The following is a 21,052-nucleotide window of genomic DNA, read 5'->3' as shown; positions in this document are numbered from 1 at the left end:
ATGAATACAGGCTACTCTGATACCCTGGATATATGACTATGCCATATATTCTTAGTGCTCCTGAAGATCGTCAGCGATTTGGTATTCAACAGTGCCAAAAATGTGACAATTCTTGGTTTGTACTTTATTATAATGCAGACTAAAACTAGTTTATCCACTCAGAGAACACACACACACACGAATGCTTAGCTAAGTTAGTGCCTCCCGACCTCTGGGAAGGGGCGACCCTGTTTCGATATTAATTTCTAATTCGGCATGTCCAGTTTCCAGTTAGTGGTATTTTGTTTTGGCGCAAACATTGCTGTGCTTAGTTGTGTAAAAGTAATTGGGCTACCAATGTATAATCAACAGTATTATCCAACATCATCATCAATTACGTACAAGTACAAGTACAAGTATAGTTAGGTAGATAGGTGTATAATAAATTATGCTTGTCACCGATCGGCCTCTTCGCGTGTTAGGTATAAAACGACTAAGTATAACAATAATAATAATAATGTACACTTTAAGCTACAACACTTTGGGGTATTTGCATATTGAATTGCGTTACTTGAACATCCTAGCCGCAAGCATGTTGCAACGTTCTACTAAACTACTACATCCTCGATGCGTCCGCCATCAGTGATTTATAATTCGCTATCGTTGGCAATTCATTCAATTCAACTAATTAACCTGTGCTCCTCTGCTCTCCATCCATTAGCTAGCTCTTGTTATTTACAATCGGGGGCGAATCTCCATCTCCTCTGGTTCTGGTGGTTCTCAGTACGTCGCGTAAATGCAGTTTTGAGTTGGTTTCAGTTTGGCTGGGGTTTGTGCGTTCTTCACCAGCGGATCTGGTGCTTGTACTGCTCGTCCACCGCAATGCGCTTGATGGTCTCGTAACCTAGAATAATGCTGAATGAGAAGGCTGCCGACTGCACCAGGCGGGCGGACAGTCCCTTGAAGAAGCAGTTCAGTTTCTCCTCCTGCCACAGCTCCCGGAAGGCGACGCTCATCGAGTCCAAGCGATGGACCTGCGGAGACACAGCGTAATAAAGATTACGTATGAGTGACGAGCATTTTCAATTCTTAAGATAAGAACGTCTGAAGTTCAGGCGCAGACAACGGAAAATTACGTCATGTTCAATAAAAATGTGCAATCAAGGATTTACAATCATATAAACTAAACAGATTTTAAGCAGGAAATAGTTGCAGAAAACTAACCTGCAGGCGGGCACGCACTATATCTAATGGATTGGTTAGTATTGTCGTTGTGAAGCCACCTAAGCTGCCGGCCACACACTGGATAAACAGATGGGACACCCAAACGGGGCAGATGCGGAACAGTTCGTCTGCGAATAGAGTCCGAAATTAGTATAATCTAATCTCGCTTACAAGCGGAAGACTTACCCTGATAGAGGTGATAGAAGGCCCACCACATGGCCGAATTAGGTACGTAGGCCATCAGGCTGGCGGTGTAGCCACGGTAGAAGCCCCGGAAGCCATCGCGTCGCATTATCTCCCTGCCAATGTCCATCGAAATGTGCAGGCGACTGCGACCGGGCCACGACTTAATGCCCAGCGGATTGATATCGGCCTTGGAACCGGCATGGGCCGACATACCCAGCACCATGGCGTGCTGCGATATCACGTCGAAAGGAACTATGATGGTCTGGCCCACCAGCGAGGCGCAACCACCGCCGGCGAGGGCCTTCATTCGATGCCCAGCACCCAGATCGTTGAGCACATGGCGCACGCCCTCGTAGGTGCTTATGTAAAAGACGCCGGACACTATTTGCACGGAGGAGATCCAGAAACCTCTATACAGCCCAGGCACGCCCTCCGATCGGTAGATCTTCATGGCGCAATCCACCATGCCCTTGTAGACATCGCTCTTGTGCTGCACCTGCAACTGCGTCTTGATCACGGTGAGCGGGAACAGGCAGCAGCGCACCGAGAACGAGCTGAGCATGGAGAGCGGAAAGAACTTGGTCTTGTTCATCATGTCCCATTCGATGGTGCGTATGTACGGTGCACCCTCGGCTGCTCCACCCACTCCGGTAGGCGCCACCGCCAGGCGGGCTGTGGTGCTACTGCTGCTTTCCGTCATCGCTGCTACCGGTCGACGGTGTGGCGGCTGCTCCAACGGCTCCAGGTGGACTCAGTGCGTCCGCAAAGGATTGTTCGCATGCGTGGAGGCGTCAAGGCGTCAAGGCGATGGGGGCTTCCTTCACAGCCGGATGTGCTGCTGCTGTTGTCTCTGGAGGCATTCGACCTGCATGACTCTGGATCGGTTCCTTTGTGTGCTGCGCCTATTGTTGCCTTGTATTACCATATGCATACATATACATATATATCTGGGGAAACACAAAACAGCATCTTTTTAGCCCATTGACGCAACTCGGACGCATACGCACGAAAATCATTTCCAAGGTCGTGCGACAGATACGGATTTCGTTGGTCCGCCCGCGACCTTTGCTCCTCCGCCCAATGCCAAGGAAATCCAACGAAATCGGCGGCTATCTAATCTATATGTATATCTTGGCGCCTCCGCCGATTCGGAGTTGTTATTATATAATGCGCAGACACCTGACTGAGTGGCCACCACCCCCCTCGCCAAGCGAAAAGCACACGGACGTAAACAAAGTCAACGCGCGGAGTCTGGACGGGATTTCCGGATCTGCTGCATTGTGCGGGGCAATTGTGTGGTGTTCCGGCTGCTTACTTGGTCACTTACCTACGCCACTGTGTCTGTTTGGATATTTGCCTTGTGCATATCACATAATAAATCTGATGAGAATGAAAAAATTGTTTTAAGAGAGATTTTTGGGTGTGCCAGTGTGGCCAGAGGAATCGGAGGGAATGCACTCGAATAAGCCAAGAGTTGAGGTGTAGAACTTCGATTAGTTACGAGCGTGGACTCAAACCGGAAATAGAAAACTTTGGTTTCCAATCAGAACATTAAGTTATTTGAAATTTGAATATTGTATAAATAAAGGAAAACTTATAAAATAATACATCAATTAAGCAAATTTGCGCATTCAATATTTAATTTTAAGCTATATCATTTTAAGCTTATCAAACTTGTTTTAACTTTTAGAGTGTAGCACTTGTTTAAATTTAAACTTTATTATTTCTATATTATATTTAAGACCCAATAAATATATTTTGAATTTAAGAACTGGCTTTCTCATTCCAAAATGCTTGTTTTGACTACATGTTACTGAAAATTTACAATATTTTCTTACCAACCTTGCTTCGTTTAAATCCTTTATTCAAATTTGAAAGCTAACCACCAAAAAAGTTTCAAATCTGAACCCTTTTAACATTTTCTCCTAATTACCGCCCACGCAGTCCACCCATTGGCCTTTCCCCTTTGTGGCAAGCCAACCAATCGGCGGGCAGAGGAGGCGTGACGCGGCTGCGCAGTGCATCCTGGCCAGCTTCCAGGAGCAACAACCCCCGAAAGGTGACTTCGGCCGCAGTGGCTGGCATCCTGGCCAGGTGCCCTCGACCAGTCACAACGGAAACTCGAGACGAACTGCACGAAGGCAACGGAATGCGCGCTGATCAGCAACGTCAAGTGAAAGCCATCGAGCTCTGAATAATTGAGGATTATTGATGTGCAGCAGCCAGGTGAAATCCTATTAGTGAAAAGCCAACAAGTTCAAGAGTCCATCCGGACCACCGATCGATCGAACGAAATGGATACGGCCAAGTTGGTAAGATTCGCTTAAAGCATTTATTTCAACCGCATCGGACGTACATAAATAGGGCTTAAACTAGGAGTCCTTGGAGGTGGTGGTCTTAGCCATAGCTCAAAGTGTAGCCCATGTTCTCCATGAGCGTCTCCTTGATGGCCGGCTGGAGTGCCCGCTGCATGTAGGTGGTGAGCAGGCCGCGGACGCCCATGGAGAAGAGCTTCTCCAGCTCGTGGGACATGGCCTCGCCCACCAGTTCCTCACGATCGCCGCTGGGACTGGAGCCACTGCCGCTGAATATGTCTGCAAAGGCTCTGGCATCCGGCTCCACCAGCTGCTGCAGCTGCTCGTCCTCGAAGTGCAGCACATCCTCGCCGAAGTTCACCTGGTCCTCGAAGTTCTCATTCGCATAGCGCCGTCGGCGTCTCCTCCGCTTTTTGCTGAACTGCCGCCGGTAGAAGTTGTCCCCGTTCACATCGATGAACTCACCCGAGTCCTGGGCCTGGCTATCGCTGCCCAGCTCCAGGCTGTGTTCCTTAGTTCTTTGTGGCACCCGATCCTGGCGGATGTCGTAGCCCGCCTGCTGATGATACTTGCCCCACCTCTGTGGCCTCTTGCTGCCCAGAATCACATGCGGTTCGCCCAGTTCCACTTCCGGCGCACTACCGAATCTACGCTTGGAGTTCTGACGCAGCCGTATCCCAGTGGGTCCCTGGCATCCGTGGGCAAACACGGATATGAAACCGGGCTCTGCGAAATGGGAATCCGTGCGCACCGAGGCGGCGCCCAATCTGCGCGACTGCTCGTAGTTGGAGGAGTGTCCCGATCCCAGTGGAACTGTTCGAAACTCAATGCCCGCGTGTCGCAGTCTCAAGATCATGTGGCACTTGCCGCCCATCGGCTGCATGACCACCTTGCCACTGAGAGTGAGATCCGGAAAGATGAGGCGGGTGTCCAGCGTGGAGTTCTCCGTGCTGAACTTGCACTTGTCGATCTCCACCCAACGGTTGGCTGCCTTCGCCGGCGGCACTCGCACCTTCAGATCCTCCACATCCACGCGGGAAATGGTCAGTTTGTGGGGCTGTCTGTGCTGCTGGCTCTGCTGGTTCACCGCCAGCAAATCCTCCAGCTCCAGAGCACCGCTCGAATCGGAGAAGGGATGGGCTTGTCCATTGCGGCGCAGCAGCTTGGCGTGATAGCCACGCCCGCTGCTGTAGGCGCCCACATTGTAGAAGTCGTCCTCCGGATCGCTGTGCTGGCCGTAGAAACTGTGGTACAACTGGTACGGACTCTGCGGTGGCGGCTCCCACATGGCTCGCGATGCGGAGGAGCTCTTGGTCTGGACACTGCGTCGTCGCATGTGCTCCAGCGCGTTCTCCAGCCGGTTGGAGCAGCGGTGTGGCAACTGATACGGCTGACAGAGGGTCACTGTGGAGTATGGGTTAGCAGAGTTGCACTACGATGCAGTGGAGGTCACTTACCCTGCAGCAGAGAACACATGGCCAGCAAAAGGTGCAGCCAATTGAAATCCCGGCTCACGTATCCCGACATGGCGCTATTGCAAACATGGAGCGGTGGTCACTCAATTCACTCAGGCTATAAGTACTTCGCTTGTTTCAAGATACAGTATCTCTAGAATCGCGTTCTTCAAAAATCTGTTAATTCTCACTGGTTTTTAAACGTTGCATCCACTAGATAACAAGTTTGTATGTTCAAGTGGAATTAGACCTTTCAGGAAACTGCTTTTATGTCAAGAACTTTTGTTGATTATAATCATAATCCAGTTCGTTAGTAGAAATTAAACACTTTCAAGTTCGTAAAGTAGACTACTTTATATGTGGTTTCCTAGCACCGCTGCAATTTCTTGAGTTATCTTTGAGAAGAATCCTTTAGTTAGCCCAGAAAACACCTCCGAACTCGCCCGCAGCTGAACCGAAAATGCGACTCCCAAGCGGAGCGAGAAACTGGCTCGGTCGCGCTTCCATTGCCACAAAACCCAAAAAAGACACCCACCAGAAGACGCAGAAGAGAAGCCATCGCCATCGCCATAGCCATAGCCATAGCCATCGTGATGGTGACGACCGTGTCACTGCCTCATCATGTGCAGTGAAAGTGTTTTCCACGATGGATCCAGAGACGGAGCTACAAGAGTGACAGAGATTCGGAGTCCGAATCATCCAAGCCAAGCCACACACACACAAACACACAGAGCAACAAAAGAAAGAAAAGAAAAAAGACGCCAGCTAAAACAATTTGGAAAAAGAAAAGCATTGTCTTCTGTGGGCTCCATGGGTCTCAGTCCACCCACCGCCCCCTTGGGCGACTGCAAACTAGATCAGCACACATGCCCGCATGGTATACCTTGTGTATAATAGCAAACCATACCATACCATACTATACCATACTATACCATACTATACCATACCATACCATACTACTATACCATACCATACTATACCATACTATATCATACCGAAAGGTAAACACACGACTGGAGTTTCGTAATGTCAGTTGCGGGCGCGCATGCGTCGTAATCTCTATGGAGATGTATGGTAGGTGCTCCATTGTTCGCCAGGGTTCAAAGTTGATCAATCCGTCGGATGAGTCAGTCACCCAGCGCCGCAGTTTGTTTTCCCAATTGCACTTGTAATTGCCACCAATTGCGCATACAAATTAGGGCCTAATAGGGCTCATAAGGTACTGCAGGGTATTTGCCCTTCGATGGTCGCTAGATAGTTTAATTCCCATTAAATCACCAGTTTAATTAAATAGGGAAATGTAAAATTTAATTTATTAAAAATGTATAATTTTCTTTTACTAGAGTGTACATTCTGTGGAACATTTCTTTGGAATAAGTATGAAAAGTATGATACGATTGCAGATCTTGTATTGATACTTTATTTAAATTTACTCTCCTTTTATGAAATTTAATATATTTGCTTTAGAGAGTTGTTACCTTTGCGATATAGAGTATTCTTTAGTCGTGGCAACCCATCGAAAAAAGTTTTTCCCTGTTGCACCTGCGCACGTGTGGCAGGTGACATCGCTTCGCTGGCTGCCGATGTGTTTTTTTCTTTTTGTTAATTTTGTTGCCGCTTGCACACGACAGTTACACTAAATAACTGCTGTAATTTGATTTGACAAATTGTTTGCTTGCACTTAACGAACGCGATTCAGCGACACATTTTGCAATTTATCAAAAATTTGTGCGCGCAAAAAGCGGAAGAGCACTGCCTCGTGGATTGCCAAATCCGTGATCTCCAGTTGCACGTATCATGGCGTGGATTTACATAACTCCCCATTTTAGGGGGGAGAAAGTCGAGCATTCTGCACTTCTGGTGAAAAGGGACGGTGCCGCTTTCTGCGTTTCCAGCTGAGGTTTTTCACCAACTTTTTCAAACCAAGTGGAAGTTGGTAAGGTGTATTGCCGATAGAGCCGAACCAAACCGGCAGTGATTACGGGCACGTAATTAAGGGTAACCATCTCGCAATGGTTCTCGAATGCGACGGAGCACATCCAGATGCACATTTGCTGCTCCAGTTTGCAAATGTCAGGCAAGGGACTCGAAATGGGGCCACAACTGGATGCACTTCGTCATGGCGGCCCAAAAGAGTGGGTTCCGTAAGCAAACAATGGTTGGGGATGCCTTAGAGAAATACCATTGTCTTGCTTTCTTGAATGGATGTTCAATTGGTTTTGGGTGTTTAAAGTAATCACCTGGCGATTGGCCTACATTGCAAAGTAGGTTGGGAAATCGATGGGTGTTGGAATTGGTTTGGATTTTAATGTCATATATTACTCAGGTTCTTGTAAAAGATAAGTTCGATAAGGGTTAGGTATTTTGTTATAACAGATAACTAATATTTTCCTTTAAATCAAGATGACTTCTTTATAGAAGTATTAGTTGGCAACTATGTATTTCCTAGTAATATTAAAGAAATCGCAGTAGTTCTATCCCCTGTTTCATGTGCTGGTGGCCAGTTTGTGAATGAGTTTCCCCCAGTGAAAAGTGAAATCCCGGCCGGCCGTAATGAGCTCCACGATGAGCAGGGTGATATGATAACCCGGAGAGAGCGAGAGTGCGACCATAGACAAAGGTTAACCTCCTCGGTGTGAGCAGTGTAGTGCTCATTAAATGGACAAGTGTCAATAAACCGCAGTTGCAGTTGGCAGATGCCCACGTAGCTCTATGCCCAAACCCTATCCACATATCACACCACTACACACTATTCACTAGTGCTGTAGTAAGTTGTCCGACACAATGGCTCATTACTTAATGGCCAAGAACACGGGAGAACTCGCACCCGGCCAATTGACACCAGGCAGTTGGAAAAGCAAAAGCAAAAGCAACAGCAAAAGGGAAAACAGAGGCTAGAGAAGCTGTTAAACTAATTGCCACAACTTCCACTTGACTATGTCAATGTGACGAGTTGGCCATTGTCTCTGCAACCTGTTAACGGCGGGTGGCCAACCACCCACGCAGCAGGTGGCTTTAAAGTTCCGATGGCTTAAAGTTCCGATGGCCTAAAGTCCCAAGAAATCCTCCCAAAAAGGAACTCACAAATTGAGCACTAATTTGGCCAAGACGAAAACGAAAGACCCCAACTCGGCCGAAAAAGCAGCCAGACTCATGACAATTTCCTGGCGCGCCTTGTCTCATTTCCTTATTCCGCAGAGCGACTACGGCGAGGCCAAGACGCACCTGGAGCAGCTGCAGCAGACGCTCACGCACCTGGAACACCCGCACCACCACGCACACCATCCCCACCATCCCCATCACCATCTGGGGCTCTACCATGGCGCCCTGCCCAACACATCGACCATAACCACCGACTCGGTGGTTTCCTGTGTCAGCTCCACACTGCCGGCGGTGGCCAAGGCCATTTCCGCATCCTCCACTTGCGATGGCCTGCAGTCGGAGCGCAAGAAGTGCTCACCCAGCGATCTGGACTCAGCTGCTCATGGTCATGGGCATGGCCTCATGGAGGCCATCTGCGCGGGCCAGAAGACGTCACCTATTCCACCGCCGCCACCACCTTGCTGCTTGACCCTGGGCGAAGGCTCCTCATCGCCGAATCCCATCGCCACGGTCGCCCTGATGAACGCCTCCTCCTCCGGAGCCACCAGCGCGGGCGGAGCAAGTGCCTCTCTCTGCAATGGTGTGTATATGAGTTTGAAATGCAGCTTTTAGAACTTAGAGAAAATCCAGTTATTTATAGCAAATTACGAACAAACTTCTCTTTCAATCCTTTTCTGCAGATCTCACACGGGAGTCCTCGTGGTATGCCCACCATCATCATCACCACCATCACCATCACCACCAGCTGCCCGACGAGCTGGTCATGTATGCCACGCCCACTCCCACGCCGGCAATCGGCAAATTCGGACTGGACACCTCCACCGAGGGTTACTTGAACGCAAGGTACAATGGTAAGCGTCCTCGTCCACGTCCACTGTCAAGTCCGGATGCAGCCTGCTCCTGCCCCTGCCCCTGCCCGCACCCTTGTCCCTGATCCACCACCCACTACGACCCACTGCGACCCACTGTATCCACTTTCTGTTTGCCTTTGCTATTTACACGTTCGCTTGTTTATTAATTTTCCATTATGAGTTTCGAGCAGTGAGTGGAGGGCAGTATGGCAAATGGTATCCTGGTACCGTGGGTGTGGGCTTGGGATTCCGGGCTGCTCTGCCATTTGCCGCCCGAGGGCTTTGCTGCAGCTTAGATTGTTATTTTTAAGTTTTTTATTAAGAAAACATCGCCGAAGTTTGGCGCGTGCCGAGCTCCAAATAAGATAAATATGTTTTAGGAGTTTGGGGGAAAATCAAACTGAAAACTGAAGTCAAAAGGATCAAGTTAATCGTTTAAACTGAATGGAGAATTAGCTTGCACTACAAACTATATGTTTGCTTGTAGTAATAGTTAAGTTTAAGTTAATGCCTCTTTAAGCTTTAAGCCCTTTTGAGTTATCTAGTCCTGAATTTTGGCTGGCACTCGATTATGGCCAAGTCAAGTGCATGTGACAAGCTCGATTTGTGGCCTCAAAGGCATCCCATTGCGAGCGTTAATACGAAATATTATCTAACAAAAGTCAAGTCGAGTCGAGGCCACCACCTTAGTTGACTCTGAGATGTGATGTGACTGAGGTGGCTTCTTCTCCAGATATTTATGAGTGAAATAAGTAAAAAGTAACCTGGTCTTGTTCTCTATTTTCGTATCCTTCGCATCCATCGGGCATCTGCAGTGAATGTCAAAGGCGTGCGGCATGATAGAACATCGAGTTTCTTTGACATACCCGCTGTGACGCACCCGCACTCGCATCCGCACCCACATCCGCACTCGCATCCGCACCCGCATCCGCACCCGTACTGCTACAGGTAAGCAGCATTGAGCTTCACGCTGACAAGACAAGTCACCTTTAAGTCAATCCACGGAGTCGCTTGCTCCTCAAATTATCTACTTTCTTTATATATATAGTAATATATATATATATATATATAGATTTTAAATATTTTTGATTTATGCTCTGTACAGATTTCCATCATCGCCACCCGCGGGCATTCTGAAAAAGAGCGACGAAGGTAAGTCCCTGAAAATTGATAAAAATGAATGGAAAATGATTAAAGCCATGCGTTCGCTTCACTTCGCGTTGCCTCATCATTTATTCAAATTATTGTGCGCGATATGCATACCTATCAGTGGGTAATTCCATTTGCTGCCATCTTCTTCTAGTGGCTTTCAATATTCTTTTTCAAATAAAATGCAAGAAATCGCGCGCATAATTTACAATAACAATATCGCCGGTGTTACTAACCGCTAATTCAATTGGCGGCGGCACAAGCGTGCAATTCAATTTCGAGCGCCAGCGCTACTACTACATAGTTCGCCTCCGGTGGGCGTGGGCGTGATGGTGGGCGTGGGCGTGATGGTGGGCGTGGGCGTGATGGGCGGACGGGGGCGTGGTCACCGAACAAACAGCTCAATCACGGGGCCGCCGTTGAGTGGTTCGTGTTAGCTACACCACCCAGCACCCAGCACCCAAACACCCCAGTCACTCATTCTTCCGCTTACACTTAGAAAAAAGGGGAATTTGTATGTTAAAAAGTTTCTCATTTCAAGCAGCATCATTTGTAGTAGTATTTCAGTTATTAGAAAAGTGCATAAGAATCTGGGGAAGCCTTTAGCATTCATTTCTCTTAACTTAATAGTTATACATTTCCTGTTTGATGTTTATTGAGTTCCTAGAATAGATTGTTCTTCCTTAAGCATCCAAGCTGTACTCCATCTCAAGGCTGCATTGAGTTGTAGAAATGAGTCTGGTATTTTTCCGAGTGTAGTGCATTGTCCCACCCACTCCAACCCACCCGGATACCATCGTCCTTGGGCAGCAGGGCCAACAGGTCTTCGTTTTCCATCAGCAGCTCGCTTGTTGTTATCGGCAATGATGTTTTTACTTGTCGACACTTGCTCATGGATTATGCAGAGGTATCTCCTGAATTTGTAATGCGCCCAGCGTCGAGTCGCGATGGGAATGGCATGGGGTGCTGGAGTGGATGTGGGGTGTTGTTCGCAGCCGGGAGTTGCGGAGTGGCTGCCTAATGAAAAGGGCAAACTCGGGTGCTGCTGCTCTTTCAACTGGGTGGAATGGCATGGAGTGGCAGGGAGTGGGTTTGTTTGCCCCCGCTAAATTGCAGCATATTGAGCAGTTTGCAGCGACTACGGGGAGTGGGTTGCTTAAATAATTAATGAGTGCTAAATACCCTGGCCATTTAGGAAAGCCAAACAAAGCGAAACAATGTGAACGAGTTTTTAGTGGCAGTCGAGAAGGTGGAATGCTCTTCAGTGAGCTGGGATGCGGATTCAATGTAGCATAATTATATGGCAAAGAGACACCCTATGAATGATATCACATCTACCAATTGTTTTGTATGGATTAAAACAGAACCTAAGAGCTAGACTTGACTTGGCCCATACTACCCTCCCTGCGTGAGGGTATCAGGCATGCCTGTGTAATTAGCACCCATTCCCCTGACACCGGCACATTGCTCAAATGTGCATGAAAGCGGCTTTCACTGCTGAACTCCTCCTTTCAATCCTTTTTTCCAGAAGCAACCTCGGCGGCCGTCTACTGCAGCGACGTGTCCTCCGGCCAGCACTTTCCGCACCACACGAAGATCGAGCACGCGGACTCCACCACAACGGCGGCACAGCAGCAACAACAGCAGCAGCAGCAGCAGCATCAGCAGCAGCAACAACAACAGCAGCAACAGCAACAGCAGCAGCAACAACTGCAGCAAGCTGCTGCACTGCATCCGCACCACCATCATGCCCACCATGGCCATCATGGCCACCAGCAGGCGGAGCAGCAGGCTCTCACCCACTTGACGCCACTCCATGCCGCATCCGCTTTCAAGTTTAGCCACACAGCGGTCATATCCAGCTCGGCGGTATATGCCACGCCCTCGCACTACGCCCACCAGCAGCAGACGCAGTCGCAGTCCGTGTACAGGGACCACCTCTCGCCCACCACCTTGGCGGCGGTCAGCGATGCGGATCTGAAGTACGACAGCGGTCCCTACAACGCGGCCATCTCATCCACCTATCCCTCCGCGCTGCGACCCAATGTGGTGGACTCCACCACGTCCAGCGATGCGGAACTGCGGCTGGATCAGTTCTACGCCAGCAATGGCATCTCCACCAGCAGCAATGGCCAGGCGATCAGCCAGCGCCGGGGTTCGCTGCAGCTCTGGCAGTTCCTGGTAGCTCTGCTGGATGAGCCCACAACCAGGTGAGTCTAATTCAGCGACACCAAACCCCTCAAGCTTTAATCCTCGATGGTTCCTCTTTCAGTGCCAGTTGCATTGCCTGGACCGGCCGCGGCATGGAGTTCAAGCTGATCGAACCGGAGGAGGTGGCCCGCCGCTGGGGTCTCCAGAAGAACCGGCCCGCCATGAACTACGACAAGTTGTCCCGCAGTCTGCGCTACTACTACGAGAAGGGCATCATGCAGAAGGTGAACGGAGAGCGCTATGTCTATCGCTTCGTCTGCGATCCGGATGCACTGTTCAACATGGCCTACGGCCACCTGACCACCGGTTCCAGCGGCAAGGGTGACCAGCAGCACCAGTTGACGCTCTCGCTGGCCAAGACGCCTCCGACCTCCGGCGACTCCCAGACGCAATCCCCACGCGTGGCCAAGTCGGAGTATTACGATGCCGCCGCATTGCATAAATACTAACCACCATTTAGTCGCCACATGTGGGCGGAGCGTTCGAATGCGGCCGCGTGGGCGTGGCCGTGTCCCATGTACATTGTGTAATCTAGTTGCGTGTGGGGTTGCGAATTTGAAATGAAGGTTTCGTTATGATGAGCTGCGCTGGAAATAGCTGGAAAATAGCTGGGAAATAGCTGGGAATAGCTTAGAGGGGCACGAGAGCTGTTTGTCGTTACCATCGGGGTCACCATCTCCTAAAAAACGGCGGAGTCACACATGCAAGATGGTTTCATCATTTTAATTCTGTTTAATTATCAAGTTATATAAAGTTGTTCAACGTTTTTATTCACCGTGCCCCTCTCTAGACTATCATACATCCAGTTTTTGATTCCAAAGACTAGGCTGATCAAAACGACATACACAAATCCTTACATATAGCATATATACTTGAGCGCTTATGTATACATATATATCTGTGTATATAGTGGGGTATACGGAGCACAGAAGCCATGTGTCCACCAGATATCGTAGTTCTGCATTGAGGTTGAGTTACTTAAATAAACTATAAAGCCTGTTTCCGCTTTCGAAGAGCGTGCAAGTTGGCAGATTAGAATCCATCAGGATTAGGAAACTTCAGTTCTATAAGGTAGCGTTTAGCGCAAAATTGTTAAATCTAAAGTCCGCCAATTCGCATCGTTTGGAGGAACCGGAAACAGAGCCGTATGAACCGTTTCTGTTCGTTAATAAATGGCAACGGAGTGTTTTTGATGGGTTAAATCTCACTCCTCCCTCTTCTTCTTCCTCTTGGGCTTGTCCTCGCCATCGGAATCCTGGCTGGTGGCACTGGAATCGCTGGCACTGCTGCTGCTCTCCTGCTTGCGCTTCTCGGGCGTCTTCTTGGCCAGCGTCTCGATGTACTGCTTCAGCTTGTCCGGCTGCGGACTGTATGCCCAGTGGATCAGCTGCAGGTGGAGATCGGTGGGTGCTCCGGTTTCTGCATCGAAGAGCTTGGCCTCCTCGCTCTTGATCTGCTCCAGCAACTTGGACAGCTGGCGATTGCGAACAATGTCCCAGCTGGTCGTGTCATCCGCCTTGGGGAACATGGTGCGCAGATGCTTGTAGTTGCCCTTGGCCTTGGAGCCGCCATAGGCTTCCAGGAACTCCGTGGCCAACTGCTCCTGGGGATCGGGCAGCTTGGTGACCACGGCGAGTGGTAGATAAGCACGATTGTCCTTGATGCGGTTCTCGGCCTCGAACTTTTCAAGGAAATCCTCCAGCACCTGGACTCCCTCCTTGATGGCCGTGATCTTGTCCTCGTTCTTGGTGCCGGACAGGACGCGCTTGGAGCTGCCAATCAATCCCTTGATGGCCAATCTCTGGTAGTCCGGATCTCGTTCCGCCAAAATGCTGCAATACGAGGTGCATATAGAAATAGTTTTGGATACAGGCAAACTGTGGAATGTGCCCATCTATTCATTGGAATATTAGGGTGGATCAGTTTTAAGGAAAGCTATTACCAGAAAACTTAAAGAATCTACAACAATTTCCAAGCAGCACATATATGTAAAACTATTTTCAGGTTTCCACTTATAGAGATATATATGATGATCTATACATGAGTAAGTGGAATGCTATGTGGCATATACAAAAGTTAAATATCCAACAATATTTAGGCACTGCGGATTAATACATCGATCCACCCTAATGTGTATGCATCCAATGCGGAGAGGAGCGAGTGGGAAGAGCGTAGTGGCGCTCTACCAACTTAATGAGACTTCCGAGTTCAAACAAGCTAAACTGTGCCATGACATCATTGGACGACGTCGCTGGTGGCCTGGGCCGAAGGTCTCCGGCGACTCATTAGCATGCCAGCGATGACTTACCTCAGCGTCGCCTCCGCAGCAGCCTTGTCCTTGAATCCCAGACCCGGCACCGTCTCCACCTTGTCCTCGCTGTCTGTCTTGGCATTCTTGCTGGATGCCCCTCCGCCATTCTCCTCCAGCCACTTCTCAAAGACACCAATGGCCGCATTGATGTTCTTCAGCTTCTCCTCCGCCTTGGTCACTGAAATGGAAGGTTTAGTTTTGGATACAATGCATCCCTTGTGCAGTAGCACTCACTTGTCAGGACTCTTTTGGCCCGGCCAAGCAAGCCGCGCACGGTCAGCTTGCGATACTGCATGTCGTGGCTCTCCAGCAGCTTGAGCGTCTCCAGCGCCTTCTCCATGTCCTTGAAGCCAAACTTCGAGTCTCCCTCCGCCATGGCTGCTCCTTTGGTTGCTAATACTTGGGTATCTGCTAAAAATCCGGCAAATCGCGTCTGCTTTCTGCCAGCGCCAGATTACGACTGATTTTGCGTAGCCACCGCGTCCAACTCGACGACGGCATATGGCACTTAATTATGGGAAGACGCACAATGAGCGCCACTGAGAGGCAGTGAGCAGCGCTGAGCATCGGGGCCAATTAGATAAGCACCACAAAATAACTGGGTGACTCTATGTTCGGAAACCGGTTTGTTGTCGTAGCGCCGGAGCAAAACAAAACCCACGAAATAATCGATACTAAGCGTGGCCATGACGTCAGCGCCATGTGAAACTGATAACAAGCAACATTGATCGGAAATAAACTATTTTAAGTACTTAATTATATGGTGCTCTGCATAATAAAACCATAGATTCGATGGTGTAATCGATATAATTGCAAATCAGATACTATTTGAGATGATATATGTACAAGCACAATGAGAATTTTTTAAAGATATATATATCCATTTCCCTGCCCAATCAACACGAACACTATTATCATATTTTTCTGTTGTATATTAACACGGAACTCAAAAAGCTTTGGGCTTAGCGGTTGACGATGGGCTAGTTGCAGCTGCGCCGTATTTGGAGTATATCGTCGACCATGAAGTTGCGCAGGTGGCACAGTGCCTGCACCACATTGCTCTGGTCGCGAAGATTCGGTCCGATCCATTGCTCGGGTAGCGGCGCCTTGGCCACCACTTGGGCGGGAGTGATGTGGTTCAGTGCACGCCGCCAGTTGTTGTTGCAGGTGGCCACGTTCAGATGGCTGCCCGTCTGCAGGCTCTCGATGTACTTGATGTAGGCCTCCGAGTGGATGACGCGAGTGGTGCGCGGCGGCACGGTGACGAACAGCGGCTCTGGTGGCGGTCCCAAGACGATTGTTTGCTGCTGCTGCAGTTGGTGTATGTTCTGCTGCGGATGCTGCTGCTGGAGCTGCACTGCCTCGAGATTGCTTGGAGCGCGCGGCGATTGGGCAAGGCTGGGCGGGATGGGCACCGTAGTGGCCAGTTGCGCATGCTTCTGGCGACGCGGCACAAAGTTCTTGCTGCGATCTGCCGTCGAAATCGTCTTGCCACACTTGCTGAGATGCACCTCGCGCACGTGCTTGATGAGGCGCAGCACGTTTGGGAATGCCTGCACAGACTTCTTGATCCGCGGGCAGTTGCGCCACAGGCAGACATACTCCGTCTCCACGCCCGCTTGTGGATGGCGCTGGATGTGTCCGGTGCTATCGGACATGCAATGTTCCGTGCAGTCGCCAAGCTCCTCGAACTGAAAGTCGCACTTATCCCACTGACACTCAAAGGTGACCACCTGTCCAAAGACATCCTGCGACACTTGCGGTGAGGGACTAGCACTGTTCTGGACGTCGTCCAGTTCGCGACGCAGTGCCGCCGTTTCCTCATTCTGTCGGCTAGCCCTATCCTCCCAGCTCTGCTTGACGCTGGACGGGAGATTCTTCCATTCGGTGCCCACCATGCGCGATATGTCTCCAAAGGTTGCGTCCGGGTTGCTCTGGCAAATGCCTGCAAAAGAAAGTTCACATTTTAGAAACTATCTTCACAAAGATGTTGGCGCAGCTTACCTTTCCGAACTTCACTGGAGTACAAAATGTAGCCGGTTAGGCATTTCTTGGCCGATTTGGCGGCCTTCACTTTGGAGGTCAGTGGCGTGGAGTTTACTGAAGGAGCCGGCGAGGACATGGCCGCAATGTCTGAGCTCAGCGAGGGCGTATCCCCATCCATTGAATCTTCCAGCATGCCCAGTTCATTCAGTTCGCTTTTAACGTCCTTGGTGGGCTTAATGGGAGTCTTAAAGTAAAAGATCTCATCCTCGGTGACGGAAGGACTGTGCTGGAACTTGCGCATGTTGCCCGTTACTAACTTCCGGAGAGCTTTCTTTAGCTCATCATAGACGGACTCACAAATGTACACATCGCTTTCGGATATCTCCGTGGGTCGGGAGCTGATAAATTCGGAGTACTCCAGAACGGCGCAACGACCGACGATGCCCACCACTGGACTGACCTCCTCGACGGTGCTCATCAGCAGTTCCTGGCGATAGAATTGCTTGCCCAAGCCGGGCGTCGTCTCGCTGGGTGGCAACAGCCATGGACCTTTAAAGTATGATTTTCCATTCTGCTCCCAGATCTGCTGCACCTGTGCCACCGATTGCTTTCCCGTTTGGGTGGCCACATAAACGAAGTCTCCCGTTTTTATGGCCCCACTGCAAATAGTGTTGTACTGCTGGTAGTAAGTGGTGCCTCCCTCAGAATTTGGCGGCGGATCGCAAGACACATTTGGTTTTTCCTTCTCGACCAGCGTCTCTTGGAGCTTCAGCTCCTCCAGTTCTCCTTTGTGCTTTTCCAAGCGCTCCTTAAACACAGACATCACACGTTTCAGCTCCAACGGCTGCTCCCGTGGAACGAACTTCACCGAGCTACCTTCACGCACCGGCGGCCAATTCTTCAGCTTCTTAAACCAGCGACCCTGGATGTTGTAACGAGACTCGCAGACGTACACATCCTTTTCAGGCAAGTTTTCTGGGCGCATCTTGATGTAATCTTTTATATTCATTACGTAGCACATGCCCAGCACTTTGTCCATCGAGATGGTCTGCGATAGACTACTCTTGAACACTTCCTTTTCGAGAAACTTGCGAGTGGTCACATGGTACGTTTCGTGGGGTCGCACGAAGATCGAAGCCTGCATCAGCTTCTCGTTGGTGGGTGATGTCCAGAGGCGCTCTATGCAGCATATCGAGGGAATCTTGTTTTCCGGCATCTGCACGTATACGTAATCGCCGGGAGAAAACACCTGCTGGTTTATTGTCATGCTTTCGCCCTTGGCCGCGTTAAACTCGTCCTTCTCCTTATCCTGCTCTTGGTCCTGTTCCTCCTGTTGCATCTTTTGCTGGCGGCACAGCTCCACATCAGCCATAAGACGTTCTAGGCTAAAGTTTAAAGCGGATGAGCTTAGTGTGTCCTTGCATAACTCGTCTCTCTTGCGAATGAAGTACGTCTGTAACTCGATGGAGTCCTGGAAATGTTTATTTAAAGAATATTACAAAGTTTCTATTATCGAAATCATTACTTACCTGAAAAATATCCGAATCTGTGCGGGACAACTTTCTTGCACGCTCCAAACAGGCAAAAATATCTTCCTGGTAAACGTCAAGTCGCTTGTAAGCACCTTTGTCCAGCCGTCGCTTCACAAGGTCCAGCGATATGCCACGCACCTTGGGCCCTTCGCCTATCTCATCGTACTCCGGCAGTTCGGCCAGGGAGTCCGAGTAGCAACGTCCCTCCTCATCCTGGTGATTGTAAATAGTGGTGAACAGTGTGAGGAACAGCTCCTGAACAGCCAAAGGAACATCCGGAAGAGAGTCGCGCTCGGTGCGCAGTTGTTGCTTCAGCTGCAGCGTCAATTGTTGTAGCACGAGTGCATCCTTGTAGATCTGCGAGTCTGGCTCGTTATACTTGCAGGCATTCTCCAGCATTAGCAGAAAATCCGCTGCCAAGTCATCTAACGTCTCATATGCGCCCTGTTTTAGTTTCTGAGCGATTCGGTCCATGTCAATAGGTTCCCTGATAATGTCGTAGTAGTCCGGATACTCGCTCTTTGATGGCAACTTGGTGAATATAAGCGATAGCTGCCTCTTGCCCTTGGGCTCCTGGTACTCCTTTACCGTTTCGTAGAATTGCCACAGCCGCTCTGTAATCAGAGCAGTCTTTAACTTTCTTCCCACCTTGCTGTACTTCTGCTGCGTTTTTTTGCCCTCTGTAAGACCAGGGAATTCCTTAAGCTTCTCGTTCAGAGCTCGCTCCAATATGTTGGCATCCTCGTATATGTTAGAGCCCTCTTCATTATATTGTCGGCAGTTGGAAAACATGAGTCGGTAGTCGGATACCACGTCCTCCACGGCCGCATAGCGATCGGTGCGAATGTTATGCTCGATAGTGTTCATATCAATGGGATTTTGAATGATATCGTAGTAGTCCGGATATATCTTGCGAGGCGGCTTCTCCATAAACATTTCAATGGGACGTCGATTGCCCAAAGAGTAGTCCACCAGGTACTTCTGTATGCTCAGTATCTTCTTTTTAATAGCCGCGTTGATGGCAATGCGATTGGATTTGGGTGAATTCGAATTATTTGGTGTATGGGAAGCGTTTGAGTTCGAATTGGAATTGACGCGGGGTCTGCCTGGCTTGCGCTTCTCGGGCTGTGTGGCAACAGTAAATACCTCTGCGTCAATATCGTCTGCATCCTCGTCATCCAGATCACTGCCCTCCTCCAGAGACTCCTCCACCAGCTTGGCGTTCATTAGCTTTAACATTTTCAAGGCATCTTTGTGCGTGCGATGGGACGTCGGAAACGCCTTTTTAGCGTTGTCCAGCATGAGATATAGATCGGCGGTGAGATCACTAATGTTCGCATAGTCGCCCTTCTTCAACTTCGTGTGTATTTGGCTCATAGAAATGGGTCGTTTGATCAGTTCAAAATATTCGGGATGGAAACGACGAACTGGCAGTTTCCACAGAGAGTTACCCAATGGAGGCCCAGTGACTCCTGGATGTTCCGAAGTTCCTGGTGCGTTGTACAAGTGATCAAACAATGCCCACATGGGCCCCTCGCCCTTTTTGCTCGTCTCCTCATCGTCCGAACTGTCAACCTCTTCTTTTAGGGCTACAAAAAGTATGATTAATATTAAAGAACAAACTATTTTCTCATTTATAATCCTTACCAGCAATTGCTGCACTGGAGAGACTCTTGATGCGCTTAGCCAGCTTGCCTTTGCCTGTCTCTAGCTCAATACGCCGCTGCGTAAAGATCCGTTTCAGGGCTTTGGCATCCTTGTAGATCTGAGAACCGGGCTCGTTAAACAGACACGCGTTCTTGGTCATTTGTAGCAGATCCCGCTCCATCTCCACCAGCGAGGAGTATGCGTTCATTTGTATTTTGGTCGCAATCAGACGCAGATCAATGGGATGCTCAATAACATCATAGTAGTCTGGATAGATTTTCTTTGAGGGCAGCAGTTGGAACATGCGGTGCATGGACCGGTCGCCTACGGGATCGGTTGCGGTCATAACGGAGGCGAAGAGCTCCTCGTACTGGTTGTACTCGTCATCATTTGCTCCATCGCCACCTGGTTCCGTGCTGCTTGTCATTCGGCGCACCTGCCGCGACATACGTCTGGCACGCGGCTCCTCCTCCGCCAATCCATTGGCCTCCATAATGCGCTGCCTCTGCGACTGAATGTGCTGCCACAGGGAGACGGCGTCCTGGTGCTCGCTACTGCTCGGTGTATAGAAGGCCTTGGCATTGCCAATAAGCAACTCCAGGTCGGCCATCAGATCATCCAAATCGTCGTATGAATCGGTTTTCAGCTTCTGCTGCACCTTGAGCAGATCAATGGGATTGACCACCACGTCATAGTAGGAGGGCTCTTGGCGGCGCTTTGGCACACGGATGAAGGTGTCGCACAGCATGGAACCGTCCTCCTTCTTTATGTTCCGTATGGAATCGTACAACTGCTGGCACAGTTCTGTGGGATCGAGGCGGCGCTTTTTTCGCGCCGATTGTGTCGTGGTCTGCTGCACCGGCGACTGCTCCGGCGTCGAGTCGTCCAGCTGCAGCGGGTCCTCGTCCTGCCGGCTGGAGATGCTGCTCGCCCGGCGCTTGCGGCTCAGCATCGTGTTATCCCTGCTCTTATTTCAATTAAATCTAAAAACCACACAATAAGACGCCACACAAAATGCCACAAATTCTGGGAATGAGCGAAAAACTAGTGATGGGGGACAGTTCGATAGCACGCAAGCGATATACAGTTCGATAGCCTGACTGTA

The 21,052-nt window shown here is 49.7% G+C and overlaps 5 protein-coding genes across 6 annotated transcripts; 1 reads left to right on the top strand and 4 right to left on the bottom strand.

Annotated features, from left to right (window-relative positions):
- Positions 1-109: 109 nt before the first annotated feature.
- On the bottom strand, positions 110-2,852 carry LOC6538666 (solute carrier family 25 member 44). The gene is made up of 4 exons (XM_002099150.4): positions 2,717-2,852; positions 1,390-2,336; positions 1,204-1,331; positions 110-1,013 (listed from the first exon to the last, which is right to left on the bottom strand). Exons 2-4 carry the CDS (start codon positions 2,087-2,089, stop codon positions 822-824), a joined length of 1,020 nt encoding a protein of 339 aa, XP_002099186.1. The 5' UTR covers positions 2,090-2,336; positions 2,717-2,852; the 3' UTR covers positions 110-821.
- A 655-nt stretch (positions 2,853-3,507) lies between these two features.
- On the top strand, positions 3,508-13,628 carry LOC6538664 (ETV5-related protein Ets96B). Of its 2 annotated transcripts, XM_015193458.2 has the most exons (7): positions 3,508-3,701; positions 8,357-8,840; positions 8,941-9,111; positions 9,927-10,059; positions 10,217-10,263; positions 11,789-12,470; positions 12,533-13,628. In XM_015193458.2, the coding sequence occupies exons 1-7, from the start codon at positions 3,684-3,686 to the stop codon at positions 12,918-12,920; spliced, it is 1,923 nt and encodes a 640-aa protein (XP_015048944.1). In that variant the 5' UTR covers positions 3,508-3,683; the 3' UTR covers positions 12,921-13,628. The 2 variants fall into 2 exon arrangements, with proteins under 2 accessions (XP_015048944.1, XP_002099184.1); XM_002099148.4 differs by lacking the exon at positions 3,508-3,701 and having other exon boundaries at positions 8,134-8,840.
- On the bottom strand, positions 3,709-5,481 carry LOC6538665. The gene is made up of 2 exons (XM_002099149.2): positions 5,162-5,481; positions 3,709-5,108 (listed from the first exon to the last, which is right to left on the bottom strand). The coding sequence occupies exons 1-2, from the start codon at positions 5,229-5,231 to the stop codon at positions 3,787-3,789; spliced, it is 1,392 nt and encodes a 463-aa protein (XP_002099185.1). The 5' UTR covers positions 5,232-5,481; the 3' UTR covers positions 3,709-3,786.
- LOC6538663 lies at positions 13,184-15,254 on the bottom strand. Its single transcript, XM_002099147.4, has 3 exons — positions 15,017-15,254; positions 14,780-14,960; positions 13,184-14,303 (listed from the first exon to the last, which is right to left on the bottom strand). Exons 1-3 carry the CDS (start codon positions 15,156-15,158, stop codon positions 13,676-13,678), a joined length of 951 nt encoding a protein of 316 aa, XP_002099183.1. The 5' UTR covers positions 15,159-15,254; the 3' UTR covers positions 13,184-13,675.
- Positions 15,255-15,570: 316 nt separating this feature from the next.
- Positions 15,571-20,986, bottom strand: LOC6538661 (protein polybromo-1). Its single transcript, XM_002099145.4, has 4 exons — positions 19,948-20,986; positions 18,298-19,889; positions 16,787-18,239; positions 15,571-16,727 (listed from the first exon to the last, which is right to left on the bottom strand). The coding sequence occupies exons 1-4, from the start codon at positions 20,897-20,899 to the stop codon at positions 15,763-15,765; spliced, it is 4,962 nt and encodes a 1,653-aa protein (XP_002099181.1). The 5' UTR covers positions 20,900-20,986; the 3' UTR covers positions 15,571-15,762.
- Positions 20,987-21,052: the final 66 nt, after the last annotated feature.

The sequence above is a fragment of the Drosophila yakuba genome, chromosome 3R (genome assembly GCF_016746365.2).
Source record: "Drosophila yakuba strain Tai18E2 chromosome 3R, Prin_Dyak_Tai18E2_2.1, whole genome shotgun sequence".
Lineage (NCBI taxonomy): Eukaryota > Metazoa > Arthropoda > Insecta > Diptera > Drosophilidae > Drosophila > Drosophila yakuba.
The sequence above is the reverse complement of the archived record's forward strand: the minus strand, read 5'-3'. Positions and strand labels throughout refer to the sequence as shown.